This window comes from Trichosurus vulpecula, chromosome 3 (genome assembly GCF_011100635.1).
Source record: "Trichosurus vulpecula isolate mTriVul1 chromosome 3, mTriVul1.pri, whole genome shotgun sequence".
Lineage (NCBI taxonomy): Eukaryota > Metazoa > Chordata > Mammalia > Diprotodontia > Phalangeridae > Trichosurus > Trichosurus vulpecula.
Window position 1 is genome coordinate 183,620,770 of NC_050575.1, and position 27,136 is coordinate 183,647,905.

Sequence of the window (27,136 nt, forward strand, 5' to 3'; positions counted from 1 at the left end):
AATATATAAAACGATGAACTAAAGTACTACTTCCGTTCTATGTCTTGGTGTGGAAGTGACCCTGGCTTTTCAGAGGCTTCTCCAGTGGTGCATATGTATGCTCTACCAGGCCCTATTAAGCAGGAGAGACTTTGAGTGTGAACCTGCTGATGGACAGTGTCTTTTGTCCAAGGACCAGCTTATCTAAGTTTAGAAAATTTTGTTACCAGAAAGTTAGAATGCCATTAAGAAAGAATCAGGAGACCAAGTTTTGTATAGCACTCTTTTTACTCCTGAATTGCTGTATTATTATGAGTAGGGCATACAATTTCTTTGTTTCCACGTCACAGGTTTTTAATGAATTGGGAAATGCCTAACTTGACTTTACCTCATTGGATTAGTATGAGACCAAATAAATGATTATCGCCATTAATGAAGAGAATGCATTTCAACTAGCTGCTGCACTATTGTCAGAAATTTCATTACCAGATGTAAACATAATATAGGAAAGAGTAGCCAGGCAGCCCAGTGTATTAGAAAGAGCACTGAATCTGGAATGAGAGGATCTGGGTTAAAATCCCACTGTGTGAGCTTCGTTATTTTATCCCTCTGGGCCTTGGTTCCTTTGCCTATGAAATGAGGGGGTTAACTGGCCTCTGAGAACCTTTCCAGGTCTCCATCTATGTTCCTGTGAAGGAATGAATATGTAATGATAGAATTATTATTAAGTACTGAACTAAAAACAGAAGTGCCATACAATATAATATTATTTTTTTTTGGTCACATTAATTCATGAAGAACACCTACCAAGGCATAGAGGAGTTTTGATCTGAATTGCAGAAGGAGTGTCCGTGCTGATGATATAATTGACTCTCAAATTATTGAAGTAATATTATTAGTTTATAATCTACTATTATCATTGTGGCTATTTTTATTTAGTTATAATGCTAAATTAGTTGAAAACAACAGTTTACAGAATTAGAGTGGAAATAAGAGAACAATCATGGGCTTCTGGCATTTATCTTTTGGCAGGAGAGATGATGTTCTGGTCTTGGCCACCATAATCTAGAGAATAATTTTCCCAGGTAAACTATTTTTGCTTTCCCATTCAGTATGGATCCTCTGAAAGTTTAAGGATAAAGAACAATTGAGGGGATACAAAGAGTGATTAATGAGCTAATTAGCATTTTAAAGGACAGTGATTAGTGGGGGAGGGGAAGTAACTCTTAAAAGCATTGAGACTAAGTGAACTGACAATTCCCAATTTACAAAACTGGTTATTTTCCAGAATTCTGTAAATTGATTGTTTGGAACCAGGAATTTGTTTCCTAGAGAAGAAATGTTATAAATGGTGTATGTTTCTAGATAATCTGTGAAAATCTATTTTTCTATGGTGCAATTGAAATACTGTATTTTAAATAAGAAACCTTTTATGATAATGTTTTATATTTAAAAATATATTACAGTAATAAAAACAAATATTACAATTCAGTAAGAACTTAAAATTTTTTCTTGATAATTTTAGTTAATTTTCTTGGTACGTAAGGAAAAGTAGACATAATAATCATTATTATTTCTGACATGCAATGCATTAAAGTTTGCAAAGCACTTTACATAGATTATGTCATTTGAAGTACTAGAGTTATTATCCCCATTTTACAGATGATGAAACTGAGGTACAGAGAGTTTAAACAACTTGTTCACAGTCCACCGATAGTAAATTCAGAAGATGAGATTTAAAACCACTCTTCCTGACTCTGTGTCCAGCATACTGCCTCTGTCAGAGCCTTGTTTGGACTCACAAATGGTCAGTGTAGGGAAGTGGGGGGAAGGGGGAAAGACTTTTCTGAAGAAACTGGATTAGCTTTAGAAGGGAGAAGGCGGGAGTAGGGTATAATGAAGTTCTGTGTGTTTACATGGGCAGCTAGGTGGTGCAGTGGATAGAGTGCTGGGCCTGGAGTCAGATACTTATAACTGTGTGACACCTCCACCCCCACCCCTACCCCAGGCACATCACTTAATCCTGTTTGCCTCAGTTTTTTCATTTGTAAAATGAGCTGGGGAAGGAAATGGCAAACCACTCCAGAATCTTTGCCAAGAAAACTCCAAATGGGGTCACAGAGAGTTAGACATGACTGAAAATGACTGAACATCATGTGTTTATATATGTGAGAGCACCTAAGTACTAGAGGTAGAACTGAGCTGTGAAAAGTGAAAAACAGAGCTGGGTGGGAATAGGGCAGGATGTGTATGATTATTCTGAGAAGGAAATGAAGGTCTTTTATACACTTTTGTAGTCACTAGGTGGAATTGCTAACCGAGGATAGTGTGATTGGTGGTGGTGGTGGTGTGTGTATGTATATATGGGTGTATTGGTGGGGAGAAGGGTAATATGCACTGGCATTGTTTGATTGGTTGGTTGGGTAAGATGGTATATATCCAATAGTTAAGAGTGTACACAAGTTGGGTGTTTGTAAATCAGGGAATGGCTATATCTTTAACACCTCAGAACCCACTGAACCTTTCTCTTGCTCCCTCCCTCCTCTTATTCCCATTACCATTGTATTCCTAACTATCCCCCCATTTTGTCATTCCTCTTTTTCCCTTTCCTTACTTTCTGTTTTGTTAATCAAGCTCATTCAGTTTGCTGCTCCTTCCTCTTCAATGTGTTCTCCCCTCCTCAACCCTTTAACTGGTTATAATACATAACTAAAATATTTTAAAATAGCTGCTGCATTTTAAAATAAAGTTTTGTTTCCATTAATAATTTAAAAATCAGATGTATTTAACTTTTGGTTGTTTATTTTAGAAGAGGCAAAAGAGAAACTTATTTCCTTTTTGAAAAAAGTTTCTATTGCAGCCTTTAATTTTTTTCCTTTTCTTTTTAAAAATGGTTTTATTGCTGTCTTTTGTTTTTTTTTACATTACCCTACTGTCTCCCAGTATCTTTTCCTTCCCCCTCCCCAGACTAGAGAGACATCCTATATAAAAATAGCAATTTTTTAAGACTAAAAAAGAGGAAAAAAATCATCAGAGCTGATCAGTACATTGAAAAAGTCAGAAAAGATGTGCAGGTACAACACTGGTGGATCTCCTACTTCTGCAAAATGGGGTGTAGAGTGTGGGAATACCTTCTCATATATCTTTTGTAGATCCACGCTTGTTTTTTATAATTTCCCAACATTCATTCTTGGTTTTCTTTGTGTGTGTGTGTGTGTGTGTGTGTGTGTGTGTGTGTGTGTGTGTGTGTGGTTATTCTTTGTGTTTCTGTTGTAGTCATAGTGTGAATTGTAATAATATTGTGTATATTATTTTCTTGATTCTGCTAACTGCATCAATTCACATAGATCTTTTCATACTTCCCTGTATTTACAATTGTCCTTTTTTGTTGAAATATTTTTATAGAAACATTCCATTGCATTCATGTACCACAATTTGTTTAGCTATTCCCTCAGTGGATGGGTATCTACTTTGTTTCCAATTCTTTGATGTCATGAAAAATGTTATACATATTTTGGTGTATATGGGGATTTTCTTCTTACCAATGACCTCTTTGGGTTATGTCTATAGTGGGATCTCTGGATCAAAGGGTATGGACATTTTAGGTATTTTTATTTACATAATTTCAAATTGCTTTCTAAAATGATTGTACTAGTTGTACTAACGTACTAATCACAGCTTCACCAACAATGGACTAGTGTGCCTGTCTTTCCACAACCCCTCCAGTGTAAACCATTCACATCTTTTGGCATCTTTGGCAATTTGCTGTATTTAGGGTTGTTTGATTTACATTTCTCTTATTATTTGTGATTTGGAGCATTCTTTCATATAGTTGTTAATAGTTTATAAGTCCTCTTTTAAGAACTCTTTGTTCATATCTTTTGATCATGATTTAATATTTCCTCTTCCACTTACTCTCCCTCAGGCTAGCAGTTTTTAACCTGGGTCCATGAAATTGTTTTAAAAAATATTTTGTTAACTGTGTTTCAGTATAATTGGTTTCCTTTGTAATCCTACGTATTTTACGCATTTAAAAACATTTTTCTGAGGAGTTCATAGTCATCATTTGACTATCATTGGGGTCCATGACACAAAAAAGGTTAAGAATCTCTGCTCTCTAGAAATAAGGTCCCTTACCCCTTCCTGGACTAAAAAGATAACTAATTACTTTAGCTTAAACTGCTTCTAATTGTCCTTTTTAATTGTGGGAAAAGTAATTATTAGTGTGCAGAATACTTAATAGAGGAGGCTAGTACTGGCTTCAGCAAGAGTTAAAAAAAAGGTTAAAGGCATCTGGTCTCTATATTTTAATATATTATATTGTTAGTGATGAAATGTTTCATCTTAAATGATTAAGGGAAATTATGTGAGCTCAAAGTGGTTACATTTTGTAACAGTTATGTTTATTTTAATGGGTTTATGACATAATAGTTTCAATTGACCTTGTCAAAATTAATATCTCCTACTTGATAATTTAAGTGAGTTGGAAGACACAAGCTATGAATGGTGTATCCTTAAAGCATGGTATGTAATACTGTTGGTAATTACTTATCATGCCTTATATGCTTGAATTTACTTTCTTTTGAAAGTTAATGATGGCAATATATCGCATACATAAGCAGGGAGGAGAGGTGTTAATATATTATTTCATTCCATTTACTTGGAATAGAACTTCCCAATTCTATTTGTGGGATATGTGGCAATTTTTTAAGTGAAAAATTCCAGTTATTAAATTTCAGCAGTGGTAAAAAATATTACATATATTGGCCACAAAAATGAATACCTTGATTATTATGTCTTGCTCATTTATATATCTGGTTGGAACTATTTGTGCCTGAGATGTTGTTTAAATCTCTTAATGCTTCACCAATCTTTTTCTTCTAACCCATAGGCACATCTTTTTGTTGAAACTTTTCTGAAATTTGTCATTTTAACAATGGTCATTACCTGGTATGGATTTCCTGTAATCTGGGAGATTTTAGATAATTATTTCTTTAGAATTGTAATTTTAGGTGATTTCATGAATATACTACTTAAATATTTTGTTAAGTTTCTACAGAGCCATTGTTTTACTTTAAAAAATGTTTTTCTTTTATTAAGGTTTACATGTTCATGCTAACAAAAATAGATTTGAGAATAAGAAGTTGATGAATCATAAAAATTACCTAAAAGTTTTTAAACATTAAACAAAACTTGCATTAATTACAAATATGACAGGTTTTACCTAATCATAAGGGAAAGGAGAACAATGGCTTTTTGTTGTGTATTTGAGGATGATCAAGAATAACTTGACTTTTTTTTTTCTCTTTCTTTTGTGAGTCCAATTGCAAAAATGTGCTGTAATGCTTTTGGTTGAATGGCCACATTTTTTTTTCCTTAGTAGAGGATAATCTATGAACTTTAATATGGTCAGTATACAGTGAAAAGGAGCTTAGAGATCATTCAATGTGATCCTTTAAATTTATATTATTTCCTACTTTATTTGAAAAACTTTTCTTAAGCATTTCTTTGGTCATGACATTTTTAAAAGAAATGAAAATCTCTACTAGAATACAAATTTGGTGGGGGGAGAGGGTGTGGGTAATGACCTTCTTTATTATACCTTTCCAATTTTGTTTTCTGGATGAATGAGTTCATCTTTTATTTTAATATGTCTTATATTCTCATATTTGGGAGAGGGGATATGAGAAGAGAAGGAAACAGTTTTAATGAGAGGTAATATTAATTTTGGAATATGACCTTTTTAACATTAAAAAGATTTCTGAGTATTTGTACTATCTATGAAATGTTTAGAAAGAAAAATAGAATTCTGTTGAGAGACCATCTTCTTATAAAACGTATAGCTTTCTTTAACTTTTGACTGAAGAGGCAAGGTATATATTCTTTAAAGAAATTTTCCAGGTTTGCTTTTGCCCTGTGGAGGACACAGTTTCCATTCTTGACTAAAGATGAGGAGAAAGTTGGAGAGCTTGTCTTAAGATCTGTTTTTTTTCTTAGTTTGTCCAGTTGGTTTGGATTTGTGTGATCTGTTTCACTGAATTGGAGATGCCTCATTTCCTGGCCTATTTTATTTTTCAGTTGAGGTGTAACACAGTGCTGAGCCATCTGTCGTGGATTCACTTGAGAAAGATTTTGACTTTTATAGTCCTCTTCTTGCAGTTTCATTACTAATTTTGTTATGGGAAATTAAGTTTAAAAGTTAGATAATTTTGTTATTGTTTCTAATGAAACTTATGATTTAAATGTCAAATCTAATAGATAGGATTTTCTTTTTCTCTGTTTTAAGCTAAAGAAATGCAAAACAATACATAAGAATTCTTCATGTTTCTGAACTCTTTTCTATCTAGTCCTTGAGCATTTTCATTGTTGGTTATGTATACTCAACTATATTCAACTATAAAGATAAGCACCAAACCACATAGCCTTTTCCTAAGAGAAATCAGACATTTGGCCCAGAGAGAGCTAGACAGTAGACCTAAAACAAATCTAATACACTGTAACTCTCCCGTCTCTTTTCATTTTGTTTGGATTTCATGGGGCTCTGTCTGTGGGGAAACTCAGAAATTATTTGCTGTGGGGATTATTATTATCATTTTTTTTTTAGCTTTCTGATAAAGTCAAAGCAGGTATGGATGGCTGGAAAAGGAGAAGGAAATGTGAGTAAGCTAGTGCAAATTTTGTAGAATCATAAAAGCTTAGAAATGAAAAGGAGTTTAGAAGCTATTTAGTCCATTCCTTTTATGTTACAGATGAGAAAACGGAGGTTAGGAAAGGATGAGTGACTTGCTTACAGTCACTTCACTAGTTTGTGTCAAGAGTTAGGAACAGAGTCCAGGCCTCTTGACTCCTAATCTAGTGTTCTTTACCAAGCTATTGCTATTTAATAGGTCAAATAGGGATGTACCAACTGTAGCAGGCTTTTCATTTAAACAAGGAGGATCTACTTTTGTTTTACCTCTTGGTTTACATAAGGAAGGTTTAATGGTTATTTAAATTCTGTAACCCTTTGAAAAAGCTAATCAAATAAAATGGAATATATCAAGATAAAATTTTATATTAAAAACTATTTTAAAGAGTTCAATGACTTTATTATTTTTAGATCTGTTCTCATTCTCCCTCTCTCTTTCTCTTTCTCTCCCTTTCCCTCTCCCCTCTCCCCCTTTCAGATTTGTTAGGTTTTCCTAACAGGTATTTCCTAAAGGTATTTTTTTTTTATCATATCTTTGTGAGAAGCTGTTTTTCTTGATTACAGCTTGCTTTTTCCATAGGTATGGTCCTCATTCGAAGTGAGAATGGACAGTTGTTAATGCTTCCTCAACAGACCTTGGCACAGATGCAGGCACAGGCCCACGCTCAGACCCAGCCTCAGAATACCATGGCACCACGTCCTGCAACTCCCACAAGTGCCCCTCCTGTTCAGATATCAACTGTGCAGGTGAGTGTACAAGTTAGTACTTAGATATTTTGTTGTTTTCTTGTTCTCATCTTTGTGAGATATCATCTCGATCTCACATTTCAAGCTCTGCAAATCATGGCTCCTTTTGTGCCTTTTTATCCTGAACTATCCTTGGCCATATCTTTCCCTATAGATTTCATAAAGGATCCAACCCAATAGACTGAAGCCTTTTTATTACTTATAGGATACCAGCACAGTGCTCAGGTTGTCCAGTTATTTACAGATGAGCACAATTCTTCCAAAAACATCTCTTTTAACAGGTCATTCTATTATTAATTTAGGATATTGGGGTATTTAACTCAGAACTTGTGAGGCTGTCATGTGGTATCTCACGGTACCATTGTTAGGGATGAACTCCAAGGATGTATCCCAGGGTCAGACCCAGGATCTGTTGTGAATTTTCTTTCCCCCTCTTTCTCTTTTTCCTTTTTGACTCTGATTCTTAAAGCAAGACATGATAAGATAGAGGAATCGTCCAGCCCTCTCAACGTGACAGATGAGGAAATTGAGATTCAAAGGGTTACTTCTTTATGATCACAGAATTTTAAAGCTAGAAGGGGTCTGGGCGGCCATCTAGTCAAATCTACCCTTGATTGGAGAACTTCTTGGTTTTTGTGGTGGTTGTTGTTTTTCAATGTCTTGGATATGCCAGTATAAGTTTTACAGAGGTGGTGAGTAGCAGAGTTGAGATTCAAACCCACATTCCCTACTCTAAATACGGTATTCCTTCTGCAATATCATACTAAATTAGAGGGTAAATATTTACAAAGTATTTTAAAAAGCAGTCCACTCCTCTTATTTAATTATAGGTCATTGCATCTGTTTATTGATCACTTGCTAATTAAGGGTGGAGGTATGTAGTAGGAGAGGTCATCAGAGAATTTTAAAGTATGAGGTTGCCCATTGCAGATTAAACTGCAATATGAACTAAAGACAAAGCTTCCCTGAAATTAAGATGTAAATTAGCAGCAAAGTAAAATTAACAATAATTTGATTTTTATTCAACTTCTCATGGGTAAACTTTGCTTTTGATATATTCAGTGTAGATTTTACACTTACAATCTGATCATAATGACTGACGTTATTGAAAAGTGGCAATGATCACAGTAAGTTATACCTAAGGAAGCCAAAGCAGACCCTTGCAGGTACTACAGAGCTGTTAAAAGATATCTTTTGTCCTATGCAAGTTTTGAGAATTGCTCTTGTGTTATTGTCCTTCATACACTTTGAGCCTTTACTGTGTCACATACAACTTACACATACTGAGATATATGCTTTTGTATTACAAAACCTAAAACCATATTTTAAAATGCCATATCTTACGCAGCTGCCTACTTTTGTCAATTCCAGTTCTGACTCAAGCTGAGATTTCTGGTCTTCTTAACAGTTCATCTTCTTAACAGTTATTGCTGACACTTAAATGGAGTTGGTTAGGTAAATCAACAAATGTTTAAAGTGTTATTAACACCTTATTTGTCATTGCATGTCAGGATCTGGCAATCTGGTTTGAGTTATCTGGAAAAAAACCATCTTTTAGCTTTTAAGTTGGACAATTTGGCTAGATAGTAATGGCACAGATACTTGTAACTGCTTTAAACATTCAAATCCCATGGAGTTAGCTAAGAACTCCCAATTATATGGAAATTAACTATAGTTCATTTTTAATGTGTGCTTTTAAATAAATATGCAAGATTGTGTGGATTATTTGATTAGCTTCTTGTAGGGTTCATGTGGAAAAATTAAAATCACATGTTAGATTTTGATAAGTGTAAAAGAATGTCATAATTCTAAAATGTGATTGATTATATGTTGGGGATCAAAATTTTTTTCTAATGGAACACTTTGTCCTAAGGAGACATCTAACTATTATAATTTTAATTATAGTTATCTGCCTCTCTTCTGAGGTTAATTGCTGGTGATTAAAATGGGGACTAACACAGAACCTGAAAACAACTTTTCCTATTTACCTGAGCCATATAATCTCAAATAGTGAAAAGTGCAATATCCTATTTAAGGCAGGAGAGTGTATATTAACTAGTGAACATATGAAATAGTTCCCATTTTTAACCTTAAGTAATCTAAAATGTTACTTTCCATAGTATAATAATGTTATCCTACACTCCTCTGATAGCATGTGCCAAATAAAATGAAATATGAAATATTTATAGTCTCATTTTAGTTGTTGGTTTTACATTTTATAAACCTATCACACACTTTAGCTGCCAGCTTTCTTTAAGGAAGGCATCAAAACTGAGTTGATAGAGGCCTAAATATCTTCTGTTAATTTTGGGTTAAGAAGGATTTTAAATGACCATTTACCTGGACTTATGTAACACTTTAACCAATATATAACACAACAAATATTTTTATTGCTTTACTGCAGTTCTGTAGTCTTTACTAACACAATAGTAATTCATAGCAAAACTTTGATGTGACAATTTTTCAGACATTTCACATTTCTAAAAATATTATTTTAGATGAAATAATTTTAGTTTTACATTTGTTAGAGTTTATGAGAAGATATAGATCATGTAGACTTCTGTTTTTAGCAAAACAGGTTTTTGATTACCTCTAGAATATTATTCAAATCTTTGTTGTTAGCTGTTGTGTTTAAATTTATAAGGCAGTTATTTTAGATGATGACCGTATAATACATTTTTTTCTAATGTGTTTGGGACTGTATTTGTTATAGAATTGTTTTTTTCATATATTGGCCAGAGTATCCTGTCTATCCCAAACTATATACACATATTAATGCCAGTGCTTATCACTGTGTTTTGAAATATAGTAAATGCCTAACAAATGCTTGTTGATACAAATTTTAGACAATTCTGGTTTCTTTTTCAGGCTCCTGGAACACCAATTATTGCACGGCAAGTGACACCAACTACCATAATTAAGCAAGTGTCTCAGGCACAGACAACGGTACAGCCAACTACAACATTACAGCGTTCTCCTGTAGTACAGGTGAATAGTTACTAAAAATGAAACTGTAATCCTGAAATGACTTTAAGAACTTTGTTAAAGCAGTAGGTTTTGATAATGGATGGGGAGGTAAAGTGATTTATAATTAATGCCGGTGATTAGATATTGCTTAGGCCTCATAAGTCTATTATAATAATTGAATACCATTTTATTTTGGGGTACAAACTATTGTTTGCTCCTTTTACTGCTAAAGATTAAAAGTGGTGAGTGAAACATTTTGTAAGTTTTAATCAGCTTTGTGAGAAAGAAATGATACCTATGTTATATCTAAAATCTTAAGCTATAGTAGTAAAATGACTGTAGAAAGAATGAAAGAAAAGTGAGAGTTTTTTGGTTATTCGGGAGATCTGTCCTCAAATCACTGGATGCACATCAGACTCAAAAGCAAATAAGAAAAAATTTATCAGATAACTTTTTATTCTATCTTGCTTATCCTTTCTCCAGGAGGTACCCAAGTGGTAAAATAAGTGATTTACCTATACAAGGATAGTTTTGTTCTGATTAATGAGTGAATGTATTTCAGATAGCCTTCATATGTTTTAGCAAAAAAAGAACAGGATTGTAGGTACTATAAATTATTTGATATTATTGGTCTCAGATTAATTGAAAATTCAGATACATTAATCAAAATTTGTAGTAAAAAGTGATTTTTAAAAGAAAATTTAGAATAGTCTTTAAATATACTGTTTATGTAGTGAAATATCTTCATCAAATTAGGAAACAGTTATTTTCCACTGAAATAGATAGTTTTGATATCTAGGCAATATATTTGTGGAAATTAACATTTATATATAGAAAGTAAATTTTTGAATAGCGTATTAGATAATCAAGTTTGATACTTTCTTGATATTTTGGAAAATCTTTTGAAAGACAATTTGAGATGTGTCACCTAAAAATTTTTATAGAGTCATGAAATCTTGGAGTTGGAAGGGATGTCAGAAAACATTTAGTTCAGCCTATACTTGAGCAGGTATTCTATGATATCCCTGACTAGAATTCATTCAGCCTTTCAGCTTCTAATGGAAGACCTCCAATGAAGGGAGATCTACTACTTACTCTTTAGAGAGCTTATTCTATTTTTGGACAGTTCTAAGTATTAGGAAGTGTTTCCTCAGATAGAATGGAAATCTTTCTTTCCGTATCTTCCAGATCTTTGTCTAGGTCTTCCCCCTAGGGTCAAGCAAATGAGCCTAATCTTTTCACGTGATAGCCCATCAAATAATCGAAGACTGCTAACATTTTCCCTCCCTAGCCCTGCTAACTCTTTACTTTGATCCCTTGTCTGACATGGTTTTAGTTTCCCTCATCACCTTTCTTGCCTTCTTCTAGAAGTATTTTTGTTTGTCCCTGTCCTTCCTAAGTATGCTCAGAACTTATTAAGATATTTCAGATGTGGTCTGACTGGGAGAGTACTCTAACCTATCTTGTTCTCATTACCCTATTTCTGTTAATACAGCTTGAGATTGCATTAGCTTTTGTGACTATCATATCATACCATTGGTTTATGTTGAGCTTGAAATTCACTAAAAATCCCACACTTTTTCCCATACTATTAAGTATTGTTTGGCTACACCTTCCCCATATTACACTTAGGCAGTTGATTTTTTAAAAGCCCTGTAAAATGTTGGAATTCATCAATATTAAATTCAGTTTAGCAATTTGACCCATCATTCAAGCCTCTTGATTTTTTTTTTTTTTTGCATCTTGAGTCTTTCTTCCAGTAATTAGCAGTTTCTCTCAATTGTAGATTGGATACATATGCCATCATCCAGATCACTGATTAAAATTGTTGAACAGAATAGGGCAAAGGACAGATTCCTGGGGCATTCCATTAGGTACTTCCCTACAGTTGACATCATTCTTTAGATTAGGTTGTTCAGCAGTTTTAAATTCACCTAACTGTAGTTCACATCTTTCAGTTGGATTTACAATGGTATTTTAAGAAATTTTTTCACCTACAGGAATCCAGATATATACTATATCTAAAGCATTCCCTTGCTCTAGACTATTAGCTGTCAAAAAAAAAGAAATAGATTAGTTTGGAATTAGTCTGGACTTGTACATGACATAGCCTTACAAACTCTAGTGCCTCCCTTTCTAAATGTACACAAACCATTCCTTTAATAATTTTTTTTCAGGAATCAAAATCAAATTCATTAGCCTATAGTTTGAAAAACCACTTTTCTCCCCTTTTAAAAACTGTGACAGTCTTGTACCACCTCTCCTATTACCACAGTTTTTCTGAGATCATGTGTAGCTTGCTGTCACATCCACAAGTTCTTTCAGTACCTTTATATGTTCAGGACTGGTGACTTAAATTGATGGGGGAATGTAGATATTATCTTAGAGTCTTCTCAACTTATCTTGGGTTTCATTTTCCTGTTAGCCTTTTTTATTTAGTCTAAAGTCATTCTACTTTGTAGAGAAAACAGAAGCAATATGATTGGTTTTTTCATTTCTTTATAGTTGATTATTTTTAACCTACGTATGTTAAAATAGCAACCTTGTCTCTTCTTTGGTCTTCCTCTTGTCCCCAACATAGCAAAGAAGAATCATTTTTTCTTTCTTTTTGGTTACCCATAGCATTTATTGGTTTGACATTTTTTGGGGGGGGTAAAATCTTTCTAAGAAGGTTGGTGGGATATTATAAGCAATATCACCTCATAAAACAGTGAAATAGGGGAAGGAAAAACAAGTTTACATAAAACTTGGTGAGAGACTCATCTAAGCAAAATCATCCCAAGGGCATTTAAAAGTGAAACTGAAAGGACAACAGAGACAAAAAATGGAAAAGATCTGTGAAGATTTCTATAACAAACTGTTTTCTCCATCAATGACAGTGGAGCCACCACATTTGGACTCTAACATCACAGTCCCTGATGTGCTATAGGAAGAAGTGGAAATGACACTAAAGAAAACAAAGATGGGAAGAGCATCTGGACTGGACCAAGTATACACAAAGGAGGTCTGTGCTGGAGGTGATTCAATTTTGAGTGCATTGAGGGATTAATTCTCAAGGTATCTGAAAAAGGGAAGGATACTAAATGCCTGGAAAAAGTCACAGACCTTATTATTACCCCAAAATGGCAACTGAGAAAATATCAGCAACCACTGACCCATGTGACTCCTTTTCACCTCTACAAATTTTTTTATGAGATTTTATATATTAAGGGCATCATTGATGAAAGCATGAGATGTGAATAGGCAGGTTCTTACAAATAATAATCTACAGTAGACCACATCTTTACAGTTACATAATTGACTGAAAGGTGTAGAGAATGCAATATACCACTGTGCTCATTGTTTGACTATAAAGAATTTGATTTGGTTGAGCAGAACGCCACCTTAAAAGGTTTCCTTCAATAAGGTGTCTCCTTGACATTTGTCAAAATCAAATAAAATTCTTTGAAAGATATGAGAATATAAAGAACTTTTGGTTGACCTCCTGGTTATTAATAATGATTCATAGTGATGCATATGACATGATCCTTAAAACCAGTTGATGTATACTCATCAGAGATATTTGCCACCGTCATGGAGATAGTCCTGTTCAGTGTACAGATGGAAGAGGGATTCTCTATAGGTGGTGAGGTCCTCCAGATGTTCCTGTTTGAGGATGACATTGTGCTGACTACATCAAGACCTGGAACATCACCTCCTAAATATGACCTAAAATGACTCTAAAGAGGTTGGCATAATTATCCACGCAGGAAAAACCAAGTGGACAAAGAATTTTGCCTGTTGTCCATCCTATGATATGCGTTTCAGTGGATAATCCATAGAACTGGTTCATCAATACATGTATCTTGGACATACACAGTGGATGGACAATAAGCTATGCCCAGAATTAAACAGGAGGAGGAAAGCAGGCTGAATTTCTTTTAGTATATGTGTAGCACTTTCAATGACCCCAAGTTTCCTCCTGAAACAAAAGGCTATTTTTTTTAACAGCAGTATTCTTTTGGTGATACTATATATGCCAAAAGCCAAGGAATACTACAATATTTGAAGAATTAAAGTTGAGGGCACCCAAAGGGTAATGGAGAGTTGCATTGTTGGCATGTGTAGGTTGCATCATATTGCCAAGGAAGAATTGCTTAGGAGGAGAGGCATAAAGGATGTCAGCAGGAGATATGTAACTGGAAAAGAAGGTAGGCTAGTCATATAGTGAGCACAAGGGATAAGTAAATGACAGTGTGCATACGATGTCAAGAGATCTAGAGGAAGGCCCTAACATATTGGGTGGACCACCCTGTCCTGCCCCTGTGGAGGAAAGTCATGGACAAAAGTACCATTGGATGAGAAGGCATGGATGGGTTCTGATCTGCACCACTGAAGGGAGAAATCACATCGATGAGCTCAAAGATCTATCAGAGGAAAAAAAAAGTCATTCATCACAAACTTCAGCTTTGTTTTAGCATGTCTCACACGCTTATCTGATACTCTTGTGTTCATTACCAGTTATCTGTCCTTGCTTCCATCTTCTGCATATTGAAAAAAATCTATTGTTTGATGAATTCCCTGTGCAGCCACATCATTATCTTTAGCTTCTTTTATTCTTTAGCAGAATTGTTTGTGATCATGGTAGGACTTTAGGCCATCAGATCCTATCTTTTATCAGATATCTTTAACCCAGCTTTCCCCTTCTTATCTTATTAATGAACTTTGTGATGGCATTGTCATTTACTTCTAAGATTCTTGTAATTTCTAATACAAAAAGTTTATCCCTATTTGTCAGTACTAGGTCCAGAGTAGCAGTTATTCTTCCTTTTGAAGAGTGAAATTTATCATGAAGGCAAGTCAAAATTTTCTTAGCTTGATCTACTTGTATCAGAGAGCTCAAGAAGATGTTTGTTTAGTTAAGGTCTATATAAGTAGCTGGATTTTAGTTTTCTGTTCAAGGTTCTGCTTAAAGTTAATGATTGAAGAATAAATGAAACTAATTCATTAATGAGAACAATATAATAAAGTATGGCAGTTGTATAGATGAATTAGATTATTAACTTGCTTATTAAAAGCAAGCACCCAACTTAAGTATCCTGTACTTAGAAAAGACTACCCCTATATCACATTTATTTGGGTTAGTTAGTAACTTTCGGAAGTTCAAAAATCATGGCCAGTTATGCCTCAATGTGAATTAATTCCAGTTTTTTCCCCTCCTAATCTGAGGCCAATTACAACAAGAGAATCCAATTTTGTTTGGAAGTAGGAAAAAGTCAGTAATTTTTAGTTCAGAGTGCCTAGGCTGTGTGGGTGTGGAGAAGAGGTACAGAAAGTAAAGTGGGATGATAACAAAGACAGACTTTGGCAATTAACAAATTTTTCATAGAATTGGCCCTACAGTTGGGGAATGTGCAGGACATTCTTTCCCTTCTTCTATGCCACATGGCTACCGCTCCTAGGATTATGGTGGGGTTTTTTTGGTATGGGTTTTTTTTTATTTTTTTAGTATTATAGTCTAGCTCCATTAGTACTTAAAAAAAATCTTTCGTGGGCTGGCATAAGGAATCTAACTTCCATTTTTAGCATTACTTCTATGGGTCAATATGTTGTGAATTCCAAACAGTTTACCTACTAATGAACTTCTCTGTGTATCCTGTTCATATCCAGTACCTGGAGAAAGAAAAAGAAATATTATAAGGCTAGATTTGCAAACAAAGAAAGTACATATTTAAAAAGATCAGTGAAAATTCAGATACATTAATGTAAAATAGAACAGGGATCTTAGAAATTTGTTTGAGAGCCTGCAATTTGAATTTTAGGAGTCTGTTAGTGTATGTTTAGCTAACGATTCCCTTACTTTAATATTCTATTCTTGTCTAAAACTGACCATCTTTCCTATTTATCACATCTTTTTGAAGATCCTCCTCTTTGTGACTCTTGATGAAATTAGCTTTTGAAGTTTTTTTTTTTTTAAAAGAATTGGAGACAGGATGGATGGATATTATAGCAAAAAGACTTAGTACTTACCTCTGAGATTTAATCACCTTTACTCGTGACATATTTAATCTGTGTATTGTTTTTAATTTTATCATGAATATCCTTATTGGAGGCATTTTGATATTTTTCGAGTACTGTTCCAGTCAATTAGTGAGTTAAAAAATTTAAGATTAGGCGAGCTGTTATAGTGGAAAGACTACCAACTTAGAATCAAAAGACGGTTCAAATTCTAGATGCCACTTACTATAACTTAAGCAAATCACTTCACTTCATTAGGTCTCAATTTTCTCTTCTATAAAATGAATGGAACAAAGAATTGGAATATATTTTTCTAGTCTCTTCCAGTTCTGAAAGTCTATGATTCTATGAATTAAAGATTGATAAATTCGATGAGGAAAAGGGATAAAGGGGACAGTTGTTTCTGATGTTAACTTTTCCTGAGGAGCAGGGGCCCCATTTTACCTAATTAAGATAAATATTATTAACCTTTCTAGTCACTAAGATTTTAACACTGACTTCTTAAAGCCAAATTATTTTTAATTCCTAATTTTGAAAAGACCAAATTCTATCAATATTTGACACAAGTACAAAGAGTTTTTGTATTAGCATAACACTATGAAACTTTAGAGACACATATGTTTAATGCTATGCCATCTTATTCAAATTAGAGCCTGTGCAGTCTTCAGATAAATCATGTTTGTAACTCACTTTTCATTTTAAACCTGAGTACTTTTGTGCCATCCAGTGGTCAGGTTTCAGTATTGCAATACTAGATTGGTTGTAGCTCTATGTAGTACCAATTTTGATATTCCTAGTAGCTGTAGGAAGTTTAATTAACAGTAGCTGTATCTGAAAGCTGACTTTGACTTCATGATGTGCAGTTACCAACCATTTCATATTTGTTGTAGCCTCAGATTGTTCTGGGTGGTACTGCACAGACAGCTGCATTAGGAACAGCCTCAGCTGTACAGCCTGGAACTCCTCAGAGGACTGTACAAGGAGCCACAGCAACTTCTGCTGCTGCCACAGTAAGATCATACTTTCACTCTTCTTATTCTAAAGCAGAGGTTCTTTACCTTTTTGGTCTCATTGATCCCTTTTTTGCCTTCTGGTGAAGCCTTTGTACCCCTTTCACAGAACAAGGTTTTTAATGCATAAAATACATAGAATTGCAAAGGAACCAATTATAGTGAAAATAAATATGATTTTTTTTCCCATCTAAGTTCATAGACCTCCTGAAATCTAGGCCATTAATTCCTTAGAGGTTCATGGACCCTCAGGAACACCTGCTCTAAAGAGATTTGTAGATACAAAAGGATATGCTGGTTAAGCACATTAAGGGGCTATTATATATAATTAAGAAACTTATTCAATTAATAACAAGTTTATATTTATATATTGCTTGGAGGTTTGCAAAGTGCTTTCTGTTTATCCTCACAATAGCCTTGCAAAGCAGGAAGCAAACCTTCACTAAATTCCCATCCTGATTTTGCATGGTGATGTGGAATTGACCCTGGATTTGTCAAAGTTATGCCAACAGAGCACAGACTTTTGAAAGATTCTGTACAGGTTCAGTAATGGACTTTGTGTCTGTTGTCCAAGGACTAGCCTAGTTGAATTGGATAGACTGATCACTGTAGTGTTGGTGTGACCACTCATTAAATAGTGTCCCAAAGGGTGGAAGGATTGTCATCAGTATCAATTTTAGGAATACCCATATCACTGAAATCACAAATCACTTTAATTATTTTTAGAAAGGGAGCAAATCAAACTCGTGTTATAGTTTTTCCAGTTAAAAAAAATCTGTGTTTAGTTTTATTCCCATTATATATACACAGGGGACATCAATTTATACTGTACTTTCACCTCAAGGCAAAGTTAATTTTTGAATATACAAAAAAAGAAACTATTTTCGTTAGCTTTTAAAGACTTTCATGCCAGAATTCTAGGAGTATAAATTTTCGTATCTTTATGAAAATAACTTTAGTTAAGAAATATAAAGTAAAAGAAATGTACATACTCCAGTGGGACTAGAAGCTATAAATGAAAAACTGCATTTTTAATACTTTTTGGGTCACTTATTTGTTTTCATATTTAATACAGGAAACTATGGAAAATGTGAAGAAATGTAAGAATTTTCTATCTACATTAATAAAACTGGCCTCATCTGGTAAACAGTCTACAGAGACAGCAGCAAATGTCAAAGAATTAGTACAGAACTTGCTGGTAAGAACATTTTTGGACAATAGCACTTTGCCTTAGCATACATTTTGATGCAAAAAAATAGTTTCACTATGGTGTGAAAAAGGGCAGGTGTGAAAAGAAAATACATCTCAAAATCTGGTGAAACTAAAAAGTATTATTTGGATAAGGTTACGATGGACTAGATTGTATTTTTTTTTGTCAAAATTATTTGACGAAAGTATTTTAGATTCATAAATTTAGAGGGAGAAATTTGGACCTTATGAGAACAGCTTTTGGAGGAAGCCCAAGCCCAACTTTACCTCCAGCTTTGACCATTTCCAAAATGATCTGCCTTCAATCCAACCATTCTCCTCTTCTCATTCCTTCCCACCAGAACTCAGAGTCTCCCTCTGGGACCTTGGGCTCTGATAGCTGAGCTTTCACCTTCTCCTGTTCAGAACTAGGTCTCCATGCCACTTCTTGGCCATTTCTAAACTGTGGCACTTGTACTTTGATTATTTTCCTCATCTCCCTCCTGTCAGAATTACAACTCTCCCTGGGAGTGTGGGTTCTTTTTAGGTTAACTTTATTTTTACTGGAACCAGGCTACCATGGTACTTGATGCTGCCATGAGGTAAGCTAGGATTCCTGGCCATTCTCTAACTCCAGCACTCTTGAGGGGACTGGTACCATTGAAGGACTATATCTGATTCTGCTGAGAGGTTTCTGGCTTATATTTTGTGCATTTCTGGGGAAGAAGAGATCAAATAAAGTTAAAAATAAAATGCAGGTACCAGAATTGAAGACATTTTGATGTGTTAACAAGGTGTTAGCACTCTGCTACCCCTTTGAAGTGTGAAAAAATTCCTTAATTGAATTACTATGAGAAACTGATTTGGCTGGGCAAAATATTGTCCATGCCCTTAACTGACAGTTGAGTTAATCAGTTTTAGATTTGAGGTCATTTAGCAGGTGGTGAAGACACTTTTGATTTGTACATAAATTGGATACACCTTCTCTATGGAGACATAGAGTACTAGCATTTTAGGCAGGAAGCAGCTTCTAGAAGAAGCAAGAAATATGACTGTAGAAAAGAGAGATGACTATGGATTGAAGAGAGAACAAGCTGTTATTTTGAAAGTTAAGCTACAGAGAGATGAGCCCACTTGCTTGTTGTGAGGAAACTGTCAGAACTAGATCATACCTCAGAAGATTGATTCTGAGGATGGCGAAATTGGATATTGCCACCTACCAATGAGTCAAGAAACTTAACCAGTGTATCTCAGTCACAAGAGAACTCTTATGCAGATAATTAGGAAAGGGCTGAAATACAGAGACACCTCCTTCCCAAGCCAATGATCCGCTTACAGTGGCCCCAGGGGAATAGCGGGTAGCTGTAGAGGACTATGACAGTCAACCTGAACCATCTGTAAGCTTTAGATTAGGACTAGTGGCCAATATGAAGTCAGTTCCTGTCTGACCTAACAATCTAGTTGCATAGGGGAACATAGGATATTTGTAGGAGACTGTGATAGCTTGAGCCATACATAAATTTGGGATTATAACTGTAGGTTATGTTAATTGCCATTCAAAAAGCTCAAGAGAATATAGAAGGAGTTCAAGGATTACTTGACTTGTGAACATGTCTATGACGACTCAGGAAAAATGGGAAAGACCCTATACTTCTGCAAGTATTAGTTACTTTGACCACATTTGTCCCTTACATGCATATCCCATTACCATTGTACTCTTAAACTTATGCCCATTATTCCCATTTGTAGAAGAATATGCCCCAGATTTACGGTGGGGGGGAGATGTTCTGTAGCAATTTTTTTCTATGTCATTTTGATAAATGTAAATTGCATTAAACTTTCCATTCTAATCAGGTGGTGAATTTCATTATGAATGTTATTTTTTAGGATGGGAAAATTGAAGCAGAAGATTTTACCAGCAGGTTATACCGAGAACTTAATTCTTCACCTCAACCTTACCTCGTGCCTTTCCTGAAGGTAATTTATACATCCTCAATCCTTTGATTCTTTTTCAGTATTCATGCACTTGGAACAATGAGAAGAAGCATGATTGTTTTTTTTTTAAGGAACAAAAAGAGTATAGTAGTTTTAAAGCTGTGTGTGTATGCTTAAATTGAGTTACCTGCCCAGATTTTTGAAAGTCTTTTTAAAATCTAGCTCCATGACAAAATTTAAGTATGCTCTTTAAGAAAAGCTTCCCTGAAAATTATTAGATATCACAATACCATGAAGCAGTACATGTTTTGACTACCTTCAGGAAAATAAGGAAACCCGGGTTTCTGAATTTGCCAAGTAAATATAACTGTCAGTTGCTTTGTGAACAATTTAGGCATGAATCCAGGAACTGACTAGAAGAAAGAGAGAGAACTTTTCTTATTCTGGGAGGTGGTCACTTATTCATATTAGGAATTAAGAAGAAACAAAAGACTTTGGTAACAATATGTTTCTAGAGAGAAATTAGGGAAATACAAGTGGTGCTAGCTTTTGTATTTGGGATTTTTTTGTTAATAGCAGCAAATCAGACATGTAGAAAATATTTTCATAGATTTCATGCTCTTTGTAGGTTTTAGGAGCCATGTAAAAATCTTGGTGAATATGGAAGACGGTTATATAGTGGGAGCGTCTTTAGCTAGGAAAAATGGTTTTCACATAGAATAGTCAGTGACCAAACTTTTCTCTTTTTATTTTTGGAGGGGGGAAGGCAAGGCAGTTAGGCTTAAGTGACTTGCCCAAGGTCACACAGCTAGTGAGTGTGTCAAGTGTCTGAGGTTGGATTTGAGGTTGGAGTCCTCCTGACTCCAGGGCTGATGCTCTATTCACTGAGCCACCTACCTGCCCCCAAACTTTTATCTTTGACAAATGCTTTTATATAATGTAGAACTTGATCCTATGATTTTAATGCAATTATAACGCTGTTTGAAGTCACCAGGAGTTTGGGGGGAAACTGAGACTTTGAGGTTGATGTTTTACATCCAGAGGGGGGGCCCCAGCTGCCTTCAAAAAATCTTATTGTCTAAGTAAATTTGAAAAATAAAAACTATTATATGAGATGTGAACTTAATCCCATTTTCTTGTCTATTTCAGAGGAGTTTACCTGCCTTGAGACAGTTAACACCAGATTCGGCAGCTTTTATCCAGCAAAGTCAGCAGCAACAGCCCACGACGCAGGCAACTACTGCCCTGACAGCAGTGGTGCTGAGCAGCTCCGTTCAGCGCACAGCAGGGAAGACTGCTGCCACCGTCACCAGCACTCTTCAGCCGCCAGTCATCAGTCTGACACAGCCCACACCAGTCAGCGTTAGCAAACAAGGACAACCTACACCTCTGGTATGGAAAGGGAAAGACATTTTCTATTAATTCACAGTTGGCAGAGTATAATGTTGCCTCTCACTCCTCTAAATCAAGCATTTAGCTCAGCAGAAACCTTTTTATGAACATTCAAAGAAAAGTCCTGCTAGGAAGAAAATCATCTGTTATTTTAAATAGTTAAAATGTATGTAAGAGATTAAAGCCCTATAATTTTCTGTTTTATTTCCTGGTTAAAAAAAATAAGCATAAGCAAATTTCCCTTTAACCATTGACATAGCCATATCATTAGTATATATTATTGGTTTAAATGGATAACAGGTACTTTAATGAGATTTCAACTTGCTACTGTCTTTGAGGTATATTTTTGGTCAGATTTTCTAAGAGTTTTCTATCCTTTGAGAGAAAAATATCACTAGTAATAGTTGTATTAGTTAACTATCATTAACCTCATTATATGCAAGAAAATTTTGAAGGTGCCTATATCTACATAGATATATTCATGTATAATACACACTCATATGTGTATACATTAATGTATATTGCATAGATTTATGCACACACTTATATATACCCATATCTGTGTAATGCGTGCATGCGTGTGCGTGTGCGTGTGTGCAAAAATAAAGCCTGGTTGGTACCAATTTTACCATTCTATTTGTATTAGTAATATAGCATAGCAACTTAAGGTATACAATGTGCTCTGCCCATAACAGTCCTGTAAGGTAGGGACATTTTACAAATGTGGAAACTGAGGTAAATGGTGGTTAAGAGTTGTTTGAGGTCATCTAACTAGTAAGTGTCAGAGTGGGGATTTAAACCCAGCTCTCCTGCCTCCAAGTCCAGTGCTCTCTCCATTGTACTACCTCCCACATAAACACTTAAATTTATATAGATTTTAAAGGTTGCAGAAACTTTCAATATTCTCTTTCCACTGCACTCTCTGCCCCTCATCCCTCCTTAAACCTCTCAGGCCTTTCTGTTTCATCATATTGCCTCTTCATAACTTTTTTAAAAAGAATCAGTGCAAGGCATCAAATGTTATGAGCTTATTGAATGGAAAATGTATGATGCAATTCAAACTAAACTGAAGTAGGTAATAAGATTTTAGTAAGCCATTCTCTCTACTCTCATTAAGCTATTTTTGCATGATCATTTGTTTGGGACACTGGTAACTAGGAATGATTTTTAAAAATAAACACAATAAATCTTTACTGATCACTTGTTATATTCAGGTCACTGGGATGAACATAGAAATGAATGGGACACAGTCCCTGACCATGAGAACACAAATAATCATAGTAAAATACAGAGTGGGATAAGCTGCGTATAAGAAGTTCAAGCACAGGGCTATGGAAGTTCACAGCAAGGAAAGGTTATATGTAAACTTCTTGTGAACCAGGATTGTTTCTTTGTATTTGTATCCTAAGTGGCTAGCACAATGCTTAGCACATAGTAGGCATTTAGGGAATTTCTTAGAAGTGACATTTGAATTGGATATTCAAGAATGGGTAGGATTTGGGCAGGTAGAGGTGAGGAAGAAGACATTTAAGGCAAAGAGAACAGACACATTAAAAGGGGTGGAGGTAGGAAAGTTTAAGGCATAGTTGTGGAGCATCCAGTTGTCAAGTTTGGCTTGAAGTTAGGAAGGATCCTCATGAATGATACTGTGGAAGCAATGTGATATCCTGAGTGGAAAGAATGAGCAGTAGAATCAAAGTCAGTAGACTTGGATTTAATTCCTAGCTCTTATATTAGTTAACTGTGGGATTCCAGATAAGCCACCTAATCTTGCTATCTAGATTGCTTTATCTGTAAAGTGGGGATAATACTTTACAACAAAATGCTATATAAATGTCAAGATATAAAGTGCTATTATTAGCAGTTTTATGGGAGTGGGTAGGTAAATGTGGACCAGATTATAAAGAGCCTTGAATGCCAGGCTGAATAGTTTGGAGATACACAATAATGATTTTATGAACAAGACAGAAAGATTAATTTGTATTAATCAGTTCCATTTTGATACAAAAGACAAAACCTAAACAAGTATGCAAAGTATATTTCCCCTAAACAATTTAGCAAAATAGGAAGAAAAAAAGATATTGTTACATGTAACCTTACAGTAATTTGCGATTTGTCAAAATAAAGGAAGGCTGCATTCTTTAATTTTGGCAAATATAAAAATATTGTTCTTTATATTTGACCTCAATTTTGTTGCTGTGTAATGTTATTTTCATTTATATAACTATAGTCAGTGTGTATGCATTTCTTTGGCTCTACTTCATTTTGCATCATTTCATAGCAATCTTCTGTTTCTATGAATTTTTAATATTCATAATTTCTTATGGTAAATAATATTCTATACACTTTCCTACTAGCTTGATTGGTATTCCCCAATCATTAGGTGCATAGTTTGTTTCCAACTTTTTGCTATGAGTTGCTATGAATATTTTTGAACAGCTGGATCTTAAATATGTTTGAACAGCTTCATAACTTTTTCCTTATACTTCAAAATTGCTTTCCAAATGGTTAGACGAATTCACAACTCTGACAGCTAATGAATTAGCATGGCTGTTTTCCCATTCCCTGTCAATATTGAATTTTTCCATCTTTCATTATCTTTGCCAGTATGATGGGGGTAAGAGCATAAGTCAGCATTGTTTTAATTTGCATTTGAATGAGTATGCATTTCTCTGATAATTAACAACTTTGAATATTTTATTAAATGGCAGTTAGTAAGGTTTTTTTTTTTTAAACTGGCTTTTCTTGTCTTTGACCCTTATTTATTGGGTTCTGGCTCTTAAATATTTGTGTTAATTCCTTGAAGATTTTGCATGTCAGAAAAGCTTGTCACAGAAGCTTAATGCATCCCCCAAGGATTTATTTAGATAGCCTTTGAGAATAGAAGTGTAAATTAGTAACACAGTTGCTAATTATACTTCCTGTACCTGAATTTTTATTATGTTTACATAATGTATGTATATATTTAAGTATGGATGTATGTGTGTATATATACTCACATGTATATATTATTTTTCTAGGAATTAAAGAATTGAATATTTTGATAATATAAGGGAATAAGACACTACAGATTAGAAAGGATGGCATTGGCATTATGGGAACATATTCAATACTCTTTGGCCTTTTTCCACTAGGTTATCCAACAACCACAGAAACCAGGGGCATTGATAAGACCTCCACAGGTAACATTGACACAAACTCCTATGGTAGCATTGCGACAGCCACACAATCGTATCATGCTCACTACTCCTCAGCAAATTCAACTAAATCAGCTTCAAACAGGTAAGGCTACTTACTTTTGTTTAGTTTTTGTTTGTTTTTCTTTTTGTTTGTGTGGTAGTCAGAGTTAAGTGGCTTGCCTAGCGTCACACAGCTAGTTAAGTGTCAAGTGTCTGAGGCTGGATTTGAACTCAAGTCCTCCTTACTCCCAGGCCAGTGCTTTATCTGCTTTATCACCTGGCTGCCCCTTGATTAGTTATTAAAGGCACATTAGTCATTGGTGTCCATTAGATGCCAGGGAAGGTATATTTCAGAATCAGCAGCCAATATCACTCTTAAAGTTATTCTTGTTTAATTTCTAAGCTTTTCTAAATTCTTTATTAATTACCTGTGTAGGTAAGGTAGAAGTTAGGAGGATGTTGGGCAATTCTTCTGGCTGCCAGTATAAATTAAGCATTCATTGAAACATATATCAAACTAGTCAATATTAACCTCTGACATTTCAGTTTTTTGATTGATTTGTGATAATAAATGTGAGCATTTGCTCTACTAGTACAGACTGTACCACCTCCACAACTTTTCATCCTCAGGAGAAGATCTAGCTTATACACTGAATATCTTTCTCTGAGTTAAAAAAATTTTTTTAGTGGTAACAGCGAAATACATGGTTTATCTTTAATTACGCTTATCTCTTGTTCCGTGACCAGCCTACCTCCTTTATCGTCATCTGTTTTCTAGATACCTCTTCTTGTGCACAAGTCCTCATTGATAATATTCAGAAGGATGCCTCTTTCTATTGTCCTTTGGCTATCAGCAGTCTTGATTCTTTAGAGATGGTAGTGTTCCATTATTCACAGCCATACAGCATTTCCTGAGGCAGTATTGTTATTAAAAAGTAGGATGCAGTTTCTCTCTTTTCTCTTTCTTCTTATATTTTCTCTTCCTTTTTATATTCAGCTCACTGTACCTATATGTGACCATCCAGAAAATATATACTGATGGACTAAATGAGCTGTCCACCCAACATCATTTTATAATCTGAACAATGTGTGTTTTTGATCCATTTTCTTTTTATAGTATAAATGATTAGACTGATCCCTTTTGAACAGTTCTAAATTTTATTCTGATTATCTGAGCCACAGTAAAATTGGTACTCTGTTTCGACATAATATACAATTTTTAAAGAGAAAAAAAATTAGTACATTCTAGGCATATTCCTAAAGAATTGCTTGAGAGGAAAACTTTCATTTATTGTTGAGGCTTGTAATCTTAAAGTGTATTAAAACAAATCTTAGTAGTTTAACTTTTTTTGTTACCATTGACTTAAATATATAAGCTTAAAATAAGCGACACATGTGATAGAAAATTTCAGGTTGTTTTCAGTATGTCTGTTTTATTTCCCTAGTTCCTGTGGTCAAACCTGCTGTATTACCTGGCACCAAAGCTCTTTCTACCGTTTCAGCACAAGCGGCTGCTGCACAAAAAAATAAACTTAAAGAACCTGGAGGTGGTTCTTTCAGGTACAGAGTATGCTTCATCACATGTGCTTTTAAAGAAGCAGACAGACTTTAAAAGCATCACTTATTCTTAATCTTTGGTTTTGATAGATCTTGTCAGATCAATTGATCAATCAATTAGCAAGCATTCATTAAGCATCTCTTGTGTGTTAGGCATTGGGTTAAATGTTGGGGATCCAAAGATAAAGAATAAAACATTCCCTGTTCTTCAGACCTCTGGGCACTAATGGCAGGTGAACACAGTGTCCTCAGAAGCTCTAAAGTCCTTTAAACTATGGCTTCTCTACCCTGCAGTATCCATTTTTCAAAAGGATTTTAAATTTGATGATCCATATTTTTCAAGGTCAGGATAAGCTAAATAAACATCATGATGAAGGGAGGTGGGACTCTTTTGAGAGAAGAAAGCTTAATGATAGCTTTTTTTTATTATGTGAAGCTATTGGAATTTGTATATTTTTTTACTTTTTTTTGGCAGTTTGACTTAATAACAAGTAGAC

At 34.7% G+C, this 27,136-nt stretch overlaps 1 protein-coding gene across 1 annotated transcript in view; it reads left to right on the forward strand.

Moving 5' to 3' along the window:
• TAF4 (TATA-box binding protein associated factor 4) overlaps positions 1-27,136 on the forward strand; it is a 148,872-nt gene that overhangs the window by 105,336 nt on the left and 16,400 nt on the right. Inside the window, exons 3-10 of the mRNA XM_036752090.1 lie at positions 7,248-7,414; positions 10,283-10,402; positions 17,269-17,388; positions 18,464-18,586; positions 20,464-20,553; positions 21,661-21,903; positions 25,038-25,185; positions 26,528-26,642. Of these exons, the coding sequence (XP_036607985.1) occupies positions 7,248-7,414; positions 10,283-10,402; positions 17,269-17,388; positions 18,464-18,586; positions 20,464-20,553; positions 21,661-21,903; positions 25,038-25,185; positions 26,528-26,642 (1,126 nt within the window). The remainder of the gene's footprint in view (positions 1-7,247; positions 7,415-10,282; positions 10,403-17,268; positions 17,389-18,463; positions 18,587-20,463; positions 20,554-21,660; positions 21,904-25,037; positions 25,186-26,527; positions 26,643-27,136) is intronic.